The 13,226-nt window shown below is 38.4% G+C and overlaps 1 protein-coding gene across 1 annotated transcript in view; it reads left to right on the forward strand.

Moving 5' to 3' along the window:
• Positions 1–12,897, forward strand: part of ptprea (protein tyrosine phosphatase receptor type Ea) — a 110,104-nt gene extending 97,207 nt beyond the window's left edge. The window contains exons 4-21 of the mRNA XM_037690919.1: positions 1,529–1,622; positions 2,071–2,144; positions 5,272–5,408; positions 5,910–6,000; positions 6,719–6,795; positions 6,942–6,978; positions 7,062–7,159; positions 7,447–7,566; positions 7,685–7,848; positions 9,287–9,422; positions 9,570–9,719; positions 10,660–10,753; positions 10,932–11,008; positions 11,114–11,248; positions 11,323–11,448; positions 12,360–12,511; positions 12,597–12,732; positions 12,823–12,897. Of these exons, the coding sequence (XP_037546847.1) occupies positions 1,529–1,622; positions 2,071–2,144; positions 5,272–5,408; positions 5,910–6,000; positions 6,719–6,795; positions 6,942–6,978; positions 7,062–7,159; positions 7,447–7,566; positions 7,685–7,848; positions 9,287–9,422; positions 9,570–9,719; positions 10,660–10,753; positions 10,932–11,008; positions 11,114–11,248; positions 11,323–11,448; positions 12,360–12,511; positions 12,597–12,732; positions 12,823–12,897 (1,973 nt within the window). The remainder of the gene's footprint in view (positions 1–1,528; positions 1,623–2,070; positions 2,145–5,271; positions 5,409–5,909; positions 6,001–6,718; positions 6,796–6,941; positions 6,979–7,061; positions 7,160–7,446; positions 7,567–7,684; positions 7,849–9,286; positions 9,423–9,569; positions 9,720–10,659; positions 10,754–10,931; positions 11,009–11,113; positions 11,249–11,322; positions 11,449–12,359; positions 12,512–12,596; positions 12,733–12,822) is intronic.
• Positions 12,898–13,226: the final 329 nt, after the last annotated feature.

Here is a 13,226-nt window from a genome sequence, read left to right on the forward strand (position 1 = left end):
ATATATTTATATGTATGTATATATGTATATATATTTATATGTATGTATATATGTATATATATTTATATGTATGTATATATGTATATATATTTATATGTATGTATATATGTATATATATTTATATATATGTATATATATTTATATGTATGTATATATATATATAGATATGTATGTATATATGAATGACCTCATAAAGGTTGTTTAAATGCTGCTGTTATCGTTCTTTGCACCAAGCAGCTAGAAGAGACGTTCATGTTCGGATGATGTCGTTTCAAGCATGCTAACAAGTTCGACGTGTCGCCTGCTGCAGATCCACTTTCCGTGAAACAACGTCGACAGTACACAGCTTTGGATTTGTTCACTTGTCTTTTAACAAGAAAGCCATAATGTTCCCAAACAGGAGACCGCAACGAGATGCTATGCTGCTAATGCTACGCGTGCTGCAAGATAAGAGCGCCGTGCTGAAACACGCTTAGGAACTTTAGTTCCGCGGCGCACGATTATGCGAGAGATTTTTTGTTAATAAAATTTAATGAATGAAAAAATAACCGAAACGGTACGTACGTGGACCGAACCGAACATGACGTACCAAAACGGTTCAATACACCCACGTGTACCGTTACACCACTAGTAGGTACTAATTTCAAACTATGAAATTAAATATGAATAAGATTGTGTCTCATTGTAACATTTGTGTGGGAGTGCATGCTTGTATCATGTCATTGATGCTGAGGCTGATGAACTGTCAGTCCGCTTGATTAGCACGTCTGGTCTGCCCCAAAATTTACTCATCTCCTGGCGATGCGTTCAGCAGCCTCCGCACAGACATACAATGGTGCAAGCTTTACCATCACCTGCTCTGTGCTCAGCACACGTAGCAACACACATGACAGAACAACGCTTCAAAAATGACCAGACTGTCCTGTTAACAGCCTTACACAAGTTTCTTATTACTGGATCACAACGACACGAAGCAGCCCCAGACAGTCATTTACAGCTTATTGCAGACCTTTCTTAACAGATTTAATAGCAGACTGTATAGCCTTGACTCGTCTGGTCTGATTCCTAGAGCTTTTAATTTTCTGTTAGATATACCAACAGGATGAAATAAGCAGATGATTATCTATGTTGGCCAAATCCTGCTGAGACCAGTTATTAAACTGGCTCTTTGACCAGGAGATGTGTTGCCGTTCCAAGTACCGTATTTTTTGGACTATAAGGCGCATCGGATTATACGGCGCATTAAGCAAAACAAAACAGTCAGATAAGTCAAACTTTATTCAACTCATTCACAAAAACCACATAAAATTGGTTCGAGGTCAGTAAGCACAACCAGAGTTGATGCATAAGGTGCACCTGATTATGAGGCTCACTGTTGATTTTTGAGAAAATTTAAAGGATTTTAAGTGCGCCTTATAGTCCGAAAAATAGGTATTCATTTTATCACAGCAGCGGTGCTTTGTCCTGCTTTTCAAAAGTGTTGGTGGTGCTCCTTAACATCTTGGTTCTGCCTCTCCTTCCTCATAAGACGCCACATCCCCCAGTCACCATATCCTTTCCACTGTGCTGGTTGGGTTCCTGCTGCTGCTCATCATCATACTGCTGCTCTGGTACTTCCTCAGGTAAAAAAAACAAAACACCTCCCCAACACTGATATTACTTGCCTTGCTATTTCCTCCCTGGCTTCCATTGACTGGCGTTGAGCCAGGCCCAGGGGCAGAGCTCGGGGTGACAAACACTTCCTCCTTTTAGTCACTGAGGCGGAGCCCAGTCAGGAAGTGCTGCGAGCTGCCTCCCTCGCATGTTTAGTGAGAACACAGCAGGCTGTGGTTGAGGAGCTACACAGCAACTTGAGAGTGAAGAAAAAAATTCTGTACTAAACTCCGACTTCAACCAAGTCATCAGCTAATGAGAAAAAATAGCTTCTCGAGCTTTAGATGGTAGGACGTCGAGATTTTTTACTCATGGATAAGCTGTTTTTCTTAGCTGTGCTTATCATTTTTACAATTCCTTTATCTAATCCTGTTTTTTTTTTTTTTTTTACTGTCTGTTTTGTTCTTCTTCCTGCAGGTTAAAAAACCAGAGAAAAGCAGTCGTCACAACAGTTGACAAGAAAATACCAAATGGCATCTTGGAAGAACAAGGTAATGCAAACTGCACACTTGGAGGCTGAGTGTAAACTTGGAGACAAGTGGTCTGCCAAAAGATTCACTGAGATTAATTCTAAGCAAAAGATGCTGGAGTGAGGAAACTAACAATTTAATGCAATGTAAAAATAAAAACGTGGACAAGCCGACAGAAAGAGGTGTCAAGCTGTCTATTTCTGACTGTATGTTGAGGTAGTCGCATGATTTTTGTGGTTGTTTTCTACTTCCTGTGGTTCCAATGAAGAATGAAACATGCATTCTTCATCAGCAGCTTTATGTAGCTGCCTGTAAAGTCAGAATCCAACATCGGTGACATGAGAGCGGACTCGTGTGACCTTACAGGAAAAGTAACATTCTTTAGGAACGACAACTTCAATTCTAAAAGAGTTGGGTCACTGTGTGAAGTGTAAATACAAACAGAAAGCAGTGACTAGATTTATTAACAATGGAAGATAGAAATATATGTTAAATGTAAGAAGCTGGACTACTTTTAGGCAGGCTAGTTCAACTATTCAACTAAGGCATATTGTAATGTGGTGTGTAGTTGAATATTGTGCTGCTGAAATATGCAAAGCCTTCCCTGAAAAAAGACATTTAGATGGGAGCACGTTCTAAAACCTGTATTTTTTTCTGCATTGATAGTCTCTTTCAGATGTGTAAGCTGCCCTCACCTTATACAGTAATGCACCTCTATACCATCAGAAAGGCAGAAGATGGGTTATTCCAAGTCCTCAAATTTTTTCTAAAACTTTTACAATATCTTTTTATCTTTCCTTCTGACATTCAACTCTTTAAAGTGCTCCTTTAATACCCAGTTCTTTTACCGACCTGTTGCCAATTAACACGATCAATTATAAAATTAGCCGTTTCTTTTTCGTACAAATTATCTTTACATCCGTTTGTTGCTCTCGTCTCAACGCATGTCGTTCTTTCTGCTGCTCCCTCCTGTAGGGGTTGCCACAGCAAGCGAACATGCATGAAAGATTTGGCGATTGTTTTACAACCTGTGCTCAAACCAGCAACCTTAGGATTATCAAATTCAAAATGACCTGTATTTTCTTTAAAACAGTACATTTTCTTAGTGTAAACATGTGGTATGTGTTTACTATGTTCCATTGCAAATAAAACATGGCTTTATGAGATTTTCCAGTTATTGCACTCTGTTTAAAATGCAATAAAAGAGAAGTGTTACGATAGATCAAATGAAATGTGTAAGGATGCTCCAGATTGCCCTTTAAATCTGTTCATGTGTGATGTGGTTTGTCTTTTAGTGCTTGGATACAGCACTGAGTCTATGTACACCATGTTACCAGCAGGTCAGGTACTCAGGGTGGCAGTACAAGTAATCGCATGTTACTAACACCCTTCTGTCACTTTGTCCGACCGCGTGCTCCAAGTTGTGTTAATTTAAAGCTGAATGGTGCTGTGGCTCCTCACTGGGATCATTTGGTTCTCTAACACCCATCAGTGTTTGGTGATCTTTGAATTCTGCAGCGGCGCAGGCAAACACAACGCAGTGTCAAAAAATAATACATCTGTTCACTTTTTAAATGAAGTCAATTTTGTTTTAAATGGTCTAATTCAGTGGTTCCCAACCACACCTGCTTCTGTCGACGTCGAACTGGGATTACATGTCAAACTCTTGAGAGCAAACATGCAACTCAAGTTAGTTTTATACTAAATGTGTGTATATATATATATATATAATATTTTTAGCTGAAAGACATTAGCTATGTTTACATGGACATAAGTAATCAGATTAAACGGCCATCATGTAAACGCCCCATTCGGATTATTCTGAGCTGGCTCAATCCGTGATTTATGCCGATTCATAATCCAATCGGTGTGCATGTAAACACTTAATCTGATCATTTCATTCCGATCGTGGAAAACTAACCTGACTGCGCATGTGCGACCTGTCAACCTCACGTATTTCCGCATGGCTAGATGTTAATATGTCGGGGAAGTAAAACTGGTCAGTGAACGACACGTTTCTACTAAATACTTTGCTCAAATTATCTGTATTACCCGTAGCTCAATCAGGGAGAGCAGTAACGTCTCCACCGTTATTAAAACCTGTTGCGGGTCCATTTTGGGCGCTCAGGTTTGTTTATGTTCATCATGAATGTAGAACAGAAGTAGAACTTCTATGTTTTTTTTAAGGAAAGTTGACCACTCTGCTCATGTCAGTACTTCTGTTCTGAATAAAAACCCGCTGCATGTGAACGCTCGTCGTGAACGGATCGTGCCCATATAAACAATACATTTGGATTATTTAATCTGCATACATTTCCATCTGATCAATGAATTTTGCGCATGTAAACATTGCTATTGTGATTAACTGACTAAAATAGTTGAATCTATAAAAGGGTGAGGTAGATAAAAAGAAAATAGGAAAGCTATACATGATATGTAATAATATGTATGGTTCATTTAGTAAGAAAGCTAAATAATATAGTAAAAAAATAGGATCTAGCGTGCCTTGAAAGAATGTTTATTACCTGCTACCTTCCATTAAAATCCAATATTTTATTAACACCCAGACAGAATTGATTCTCACTGTTAATGCCAAAGTTTAAAAGAAAGCGCTCACACGATTTATCATCACTCAAGAGTGGATGTTGGAGACTTTCAGCTACTACACACAAAACTGTAGCTCAGTGTTTATGAAATTCAGACTGCTTTAGAAAAATCTTGTGAAATAATATTCTTTAAAAATACCTGGTTGTTTTAAATCAAATTTAACTTTTAGTTCCCACAAAAAACTGAAATTATGGTATTTAAATAAATTATATTGGCACCTTTTATCAAAACACAGAAAAACAGAATAAAAAAAAAAAAACTACCGTAATAGTAATGTAAGAGATCATTTAGCTTTTAGTCCAAAAGGTTGGGAACCACTGTTTTAATTTAACCTAATCCTAGTTTTTTTCCAAATGAATTTCTTTAAACACATAACATAATAAATTATCACTGTGGCATTAGTTCATTTGATGAATAGAATTAAATGTGACCTAATCATTTAATTATTACCACAAATAATAGTTTTCCCTGGAAATGATTGAACAAAACCACCAAGTCAGTTTTGCAGAGGCATTATACCAACTATCTGTTCTCCCCCCAGAGCAACAGACGGTGGTCCTTCTGCCCAGATCCCCCTCAGCATCCAAGACCTACTTACCCATCCCGGTCGATCACCTCGAGGAGGAATACAGGCTTCGCTCAGCCGATGACGGAAAGCTCTTCAGGGAGGAGTACAATGTAAGCGCCCCATCTCTTTTTACCTTAGAGAGGTCAGAGTGAGAAACAGTCACTGAGCAGCGTTTTACAACCAAAGGCCTTAAAATGTCACATGTAGCAACAGCATCACCTAATACTCAAAGGTAGTTTTAAAGTTGTTTTTTCTCCTGTCTAAAACTGTTAAATGTTATTGAGGGCAACAAACGTCTAAGCCACCGCTTGAATTATTTTTATTTGGGGAAATTTACAAGCCTGTCACATGATCCGTGACATCTACTGCTTCATACTCATACATGCTGGACTATTTCTGTGTTATTGAGCATCCGAGTCAAAATAAAGTATTTGACAAATGAATCATATAACACATTTTTATTTAGATGGTTGTAATAGCAGGAAGTTGAACTTCTCTGCTTAGGTATCAGAGGAAGTGCCTATATGCAGCAGAACACAATGCTCTGGCTTTAGGCTGATGGCAGAATATTTCTAATCACGTTATGTCAAATCATTAATTTTGCTCTGCAGTCTTTGCCAGGGGGCAACCCTCAAGGAGTGTACGAGGAGGCCAACAAGGATGAGAACAAGGAGAAGAACAGATACCCCAACATCCTTCCCTGTGAGTGTACTTTCTGTTCTGAAGGAGCTCAGGGTCAAACACAGCCCTCATGGTTTCCTGTTTCTATCTGCACAAGCCAATATGTCTTTGACATGTTTTTCTTTTCTGACAAATCCAGTTAAATGCTTCATAAAAGGTTCACATACGTATTCACGGAGACAGAACAATATTCTAATAGTTTCCTCAACTGCCATTTTCCCCCCACACACACACACATGCAGCTTCCTGTTTCAGTATACAGTTGGTTTCTTTTTTTTTTTTTTTTAATTAACCGTTCTGAGAACTGTGGCATTTTAATAGACCTTTTTGTCGCAAAAGCCTGTTCAGTCAATTGCCAATAAACTATTAAAAATGCTTTATAACTCATGTTTATAAAGAAAATTTGAAGCTACATATTGCAACTCGCAAATTTGGCATAAAGTCTTTAAACTTGGAGGCATCTTTGTACCCCTTTAAAGCTTGCTTTCATTTTTTTATTGTCTAGAAGCAGTTGTCAGATAATGAAGAACAAAGTGCCAACTCATTGTTAGCAGGTTTTAGACTTATTCAAGCTGAGTGCAGCTTTGTGTATTTTGGACTTATTGCGGTGAAGAAAAGTGCGTTCTCTTGAAAATTTAAAATATGTATTGCTTTCTGGTTTCATGTGTGCAACAATAGCAATCAATTGTGTATGCTGGTTGTGGCATAAACCCTCTAAATTGTCCGTTTTTACTTTTAGATGATCATTCCAGAGTGGTTCTGACCCAGTTTGATGGGAAGCCGTGTTCGGACTACGTGAACGCATCTTATGTTGATGTGAGTCTTAGTTCTTCGTTTTGTTTATCAACTGTATAGCTTATAACACACTATTTTAAAGAATTATAATAGGAAGTTTGCATAAGTTACACAAATGTTTTTTTATTAGCGGTCCTTGAGATGTATGTTGTCGTGTTTACTTCCAGGGATATACTGAAAAGAACAAATTTATAGCTGCGCAAGGTAAGTAAAAAATAAATAGAATAAAAAAATAAAAAAAAACTTGCAAAAATCATTACATTTACGGTACTTATTTTGCATCTCAGGTCCAAAAGAAGACACGGTTGCAGATTTCTGGAGGATGATATGGGAGCAGAAAGTAGCAACTGTTGTCATGCTGACAAATCTGAAAGAGAGAAAAGAGGTTTGTCATTTTCAACCTGGTTCATCAATTAAAATTATTTTAACTGAACATAAGGCAGTATCAGAACCCCGCCCAGTAGGTTGACTGGTTTCACCTTTCCTTTCAAAACTAATCTGGACCGATTGGCTGCAAAATTGAAACATATATGTGTATACATATATACATATATCCATCTGAGCTACTTTGTATTATAAAAACAAAATTCAGAATATGATTATGTAATAATTGAGAAGCAGTAACTTTAAGTCATTTAATGAATCATGGATACTGGTGCCATCCTATTGCAGGACAAATGTCACCAGTACTGGCCAGATCAGGGCTGTTGGACGTATGGGAATGTGAGGGTAGCAGTCGAAGACTTCACAGTCCTGGTGGACTACACAATTCGCAAGTTCTGTGTACAATATGTAAGTTAATAGTTGGATCCTTGTTTTCTGTCATCTAAGAATTGCTACAGTCTATTAGGAGCTGTCAAAGGACCGTTCTTGGTTGTTTTTAAATGTTTTTCTTTCTCTGTCCATGCAGCAAGCCAGTGATGCTGCCAAAACTCCTCGTCTAGTCACCCAGCTCCACTTCACCAGCTGGCCTGATTTTGGAGTTCCCTTCTCCCCGATTGGCATGCTCAAGTTCCTCAAAAAGGTCAAGGCAGTGAATCCACCCTTTTCTGGACCTATTGTGGTCCACTGCAGGTACTGATGAGTCGAGTTAAAGGCAGTATTTCCTGGGCTGAGACTGTTGGAGACTAATTAGTAGAGCCAGAACGATATGGAAAGTTTGGCTATCGCCCATACCAATATTGGGAGGTGAACGCTAATGCTGATCACTGATATAATGGCTGAAAAAAACTTGAGCTTTATCCATCCACAAGAATCTCTGTAAACAGCGAGTGGAGCGGGACTCGTTTATTTAGCACAGCTGTTAGCAACCATGAAGCTAAGCTAATCACCACACTAGACCTAGTCCCACTCGAGGTTTACAAATGGTGCACTGGTCATAAAAACATCACATTTTCTATCCTCCACTATTTACCATAATGTTATCAAGTGTGATACAATAATATAAACAAATAAACTCCCTTCCCTATTCATTGTTTAAACAGTCTGTCACGTATGGTGAAGGCCTGATTAGTATTGACAACAGCAGCATTTGTTTTTCTTTGCTGTGAAGTAAAGATTCCAGACAAACTAAATTTCATTGAGGATGACTAAGATAACGTTACTAACACTGGTATATTTTACCTCTACGTTAAGAGTTATTGTTAAAGTTTTACAAGGCAATCGCCTATGCTAGGTTATCTAAACGTTAGCTTGCTAACTAGAGAGGCACGTAGCTAATAACAAGTGGGTTGGAGGACTGAAGAGAATTTATTACCGTTGATTTTTTATTTTAGTTTACAGATTAGTTGCAATAAACTTACCATGCTCTGTTCAGCCAAGTACACTACACAGTATTTGTTTCCTGCTTCCGCTGTGCTGAAAGTGAAACTTAAAGGAACGACCATGATTTGAAAGTATGGGCCCTCTGCTGGATACAGTGTACAATTACACCTTTTGCATGTCTTGTTTCCCGTGTTTATATCAGCTCATAATGTGACAATTATCATCGATACCAATAAGTCCCAAAACTCCTATATCGGCCTAAAATATCAGCTCTACTGATATATCGGTCAGGCTCTACGAATTAGAAACACAAAATTACTGATGTAGTCTTGCTGAATAATAAAACTAATTGTGTGATCAATGAGCCGTGCACATCATTTGGTTTTCCACCTTGACAGCTGCCACTGTGGTTACGACTTAATCTACTGGAGGACTGCTTAAAAATAAAGATAAGATTTGGAGCACTTTTATCAGTGGTGTGGTTTTTAGATTTGGATGTTTTCTGTCAGAAATGTCAAAATAAGTGACCAACGAGCCGTGCACATCATTTGGTTTCCCACATCTTTTGAGATAAATATATTTGGGCAATAGACCTTTCTTTATGTATCTGTGTGAAAACAAACTATTAAAGTAAAGTAACCGTAGAAATGTTTGTGTTTACAAACCTTTGGTTTCCCCTCATGCCTTAACCTTCAGACATCAGCTAAAGGTTGTGCTTCACTCACTGTGGTTTATTTTGTAACTTCAGTGCTGGTGTTGGAAGGACAGGAACCTTCATAGTAATAGATGCCATGATCGACATGATGCACAAAGAACAAAAAGTTGACGTGTTTGGTTTTGTCTCAAAAATACGAGAGCAGCGCTCCCAGCTCATCCAAACAGATGTGAGTAGGAGACACATTATATCCAACACATGATTTAACACAAACATCTGGCATGTTTGCAGAAGAGTTATTTATTCCTTGCTGAAATAATTTGCACATGTGCCTGTTCATAGTATATTAAATATTTGGGATTATTCTCCCCTACAGATGCAGTACTCATTCATCTACCAAGCCCTACTTGAATACTACCTCTACGGAGACACCGAGCTGGATGTGTCGTCTCTGGAAGGACATCTTCACAAACTGCACAACACCTTTGCTGATGGTGATCGAGTGGGCCTGGAGGAAGAGTTTAAGGTAAATGATCTCATTTCACATTCAGATCCATTAAGCCTGACACACACACCAGCTGAGATAGCAATAAGTGCAGTTTCTTGACTAAATATTTTCCTATACCACTGAGAGCAGACAACTATTTAGTATGTAAAAATAGACGATGAGCTCCTCCTCTAAATGCACTCACTTTGTTGTGTACATTGATCAGATTGTAATGGTACACATCAAGATATCGGACTTGAGCTTTAAGAGCAGTCAGTTCCATTGGAGGCTAGAAGAACTGGCTAATTTAAAGGACCTTGTAAGAGCAAGAAGACCTAAAAAAACCCCTGCAGGTTTAAAGGAAGAACATGAAAAAGTTACTGGCACAAAGGTGGAAGAAGCAGTAGGGAAAAATAGCTTTGTCAAATTCACTCGTCTGGTGTGCACAGCAAAGTGAGTGCATTGCTTGCTTGGGGAAGAAATGCAGACAGCGGTGGCATTATGGTGACCTGACCACTGTTCTGCTAGAAAAGCTTTCAATCTAAGAAAAATATGAGCAGAACTTTGATCCATAGGACATAGGTTTTGTCCGTGATAAGATTTTTTTTAATAACACACAAAGTGCTGGACAGATTTTAATAAAACTTGTGGAATGTAATCATTAGATGTGCAAACTGTTCACTTTGGGAGTAAACCCAATTTCAAGATGGCTACCACACCTGACTGACACATTTTAATGGAACTTTTAGAAAGTAACCATTAAATGTACATCTACAATTATATTTTGGAATTTAACAAAACAGACTACTGCACTATGAGGAATGTAGTTTTAACATTCTGAATAATCAGTGTGTCGAAACACCCAAATCACTTTGATTGGCTTGCATTTGTATTTTTTTTCCCATATAAATTTACAGGCTAAAAGCACAGTGAGCATTAACAATATTTTAACACTGGAGCTTGTTTGATTTGTGCTCAGAAACTGACCAACATGCGAATAATGAAGGAGAACATGAGGACTGGAAACCTCCCTGCCAACATGAAGAAGAACAGAGTTCTACAAATTATTCCATGTAAGCAGCAGGGACCAAAAATGTACAAAATAAAATAAATACTTTGATTTTTAAATTAATGGTGCATTTTAATTACCATCATGAAAAACTGCTCAGAGGCAGTTTGTATTTTTAACTTTGTGAACAAGTGTATCTCCGGCTGTAATCTACATGTTTTGATGCTCTATTTCCTTTTCAGATGACTTCAACAGAGTAATTCTCTCCATGAGAAGAGGACAAGAGTTCACAGATTACATCAATGCATCATTTATAGATGTAAGCACAAGAATAGCTTCCTGTTGTTAGAGTTTATTAACAGCCCCTCTTGTAGTGCCCCTGGTTGTGACTAAAATTTAAAGAAAATGTTTTGGTGTAACCTAGGGATACAGACAGAAAGACTACTACATTGCCACACAGGGTCCTCTGTCTCACACAGTGGTGGATTTCTGGAGGATGGTTTGGGAATGGAAATGCCACTCTATTGTAATGCTCACTGAACTCCAGGAGAGGGAGCAGGTGGGCTATGATACACAAGGACATCCTTAAGAATAGGAGATCTGTATTAAAAGGTACAGTTTCTGTTTTTGTAGGACAAATGTTACCAGTACTGGCCCACAGAGGACTCAGTCACCTATGGAGACTACACTGTAGAGCTGAAGGGAGATGTATTGTGTGAAACCTTCAGTCTAAGAGACCTGGTACTCACCTATGTTCCGGTAAGCAAATTAACTTTGCACTATCACACATGCAAACGTTTTTAATTTGAGCTTCAGTAGCAGCTATCATGATGAAATGACATTTAATGGCTCTTCTAGTATAATTACTTTTGAACTTTTTGTACCATCTTAGTGATATTGAACAGAAAAGGTCTTATGTTTGTTTAAAAAAATGTAAGATGACACTTTGGATGGTGTATTTATTCGTTACATTTTATGGGAAAAAATATGATAAAATTGCCAATTTCCTACAAAAATAATTCAAGGCAGTGCAATCCCTGAATGACTCTATATTACTTTGTGTCAGAGTTTTAGACTAAGATCATTTTACGTGTATAATCCCATGCTTTGAATGATTACTACTACACCAATGTTTAGTTCGGTATCTGTAAAATTACCGTAACTGGGTTACAGCCATTCTTTTGAGTTCAGTTGGCTGTGGCAGCCATCTTTGTTTTGAATTCAAACAATCAGTTGTAGATGTCCATCCATTGATTACTTTCCGAGAGTTTCATTACAATCTGTCAAGTATCTAATGAGATTCTAGTAACCGACACACACAGGGAAGACCAAAACATTATCACCAATAACTTGAGTTAAATTAGCTCCCCCCCCCCTCCTGATTTGGGTAATTAAATTCAAAGGTTCCTTATCAAAAATTTATAACAAGGTCTGAAACAATTGACTCAGACTCGGTGCATAAATCTCTCTCGCCTGTAAGGATAAATGTGGTGAGCAGGACGTGTTCGGGATGATCAATTTCAAGTTTCCCATCTCGTATTTCACAAAATTCCACCCACGTCATTTTTCAGGGGCTTGGTTGGACGTTCCTGTCTGCACACAACAAACGCCTGTCATCTTCCATAAACTGTTAATGAATCACATTTCAAAAAGGTTGTGACCTCTCACAGGAGAAGCAGACGAGGGCGATCAGGCACTTCCACTTCCACGGTTGGCCAGAGATCGGCATCCCGGCAGAGGGGAAAGGCATGATCGACATCATCGCCTCAGTGCAGAGACAGCAGCAGCAGTCTGGGAACCATCCCATAGTCGTACACTGCAGGTAGACATCAGATTGCTGTTAAAACCTAAAACCAGCTCTGCATTTGAATAAACGTTCATTTCATGGTCTTTGTGTGCTGCTGCAGTGCTGGTGCAGGGCGAACAGGTACGTTCATTGCTCTGAGCAACATCTTGGAGCGAGTCAAGGCAGAAGGCCTGCTAGACGTGTTCCAGACTGTGAAGAGTTTACGCATGCAGAGGCCTCATATGGTCCAAACGGTTGTAAGTATCTGCAGAAGAACGTCTTTCAAGAAGCTTTGCAGCAACACATGTTCTAGATAATCATCTAACCCGTGTCTCATTTCACCGCAGGAACAGTACGACTTCTGCTACAGGGTGGTACAAGATTTTGTCGACATTTTCTCAGACTATGCCAATTTTAAATGAGATTTGCCTTAAACGTGGTTTTGTAATGTTTTCTAAAGCAACTTTGTCAGTTTTATCTTCTATTTTGCTATGCACTCGTCTTTACCATTAACTCAAGCTCCATGTGTTGCTGTAAAATATGGTTTGTCAGCAGATGGGGAAAAAAAAAAAAAGCTTTGTTAATATTGTATAAGTCACAACATGTATGATAATTGGTCATCAAGTGTAGCTAAAAGGCTGGTCTGATTTCAGTTTTGTATATTGTTTTATAACATTGTTTAAATATTTGTTATATTGAATTCATTACGTTTTTAAAAGCTGTAGTTATTGTAAATGTATTTATGTACTGA

Source organism: Nematolebias whitei, chromosome 17 (genome assembly GCF_014905685.2).
Source record: "Nematolebias whitei isolate Nwh7 chromosome 17, NemWhi1, whole genome shotgun sequence".
In the NCBI taxonomy this organism is placed as follows: domain Eukaryota; kingdom Metazoa; phylum Chordata; class Actinopteri; order Cyprinodontiformes; family Rivulidae; genus Nematolebias; species Nematolebias whitei.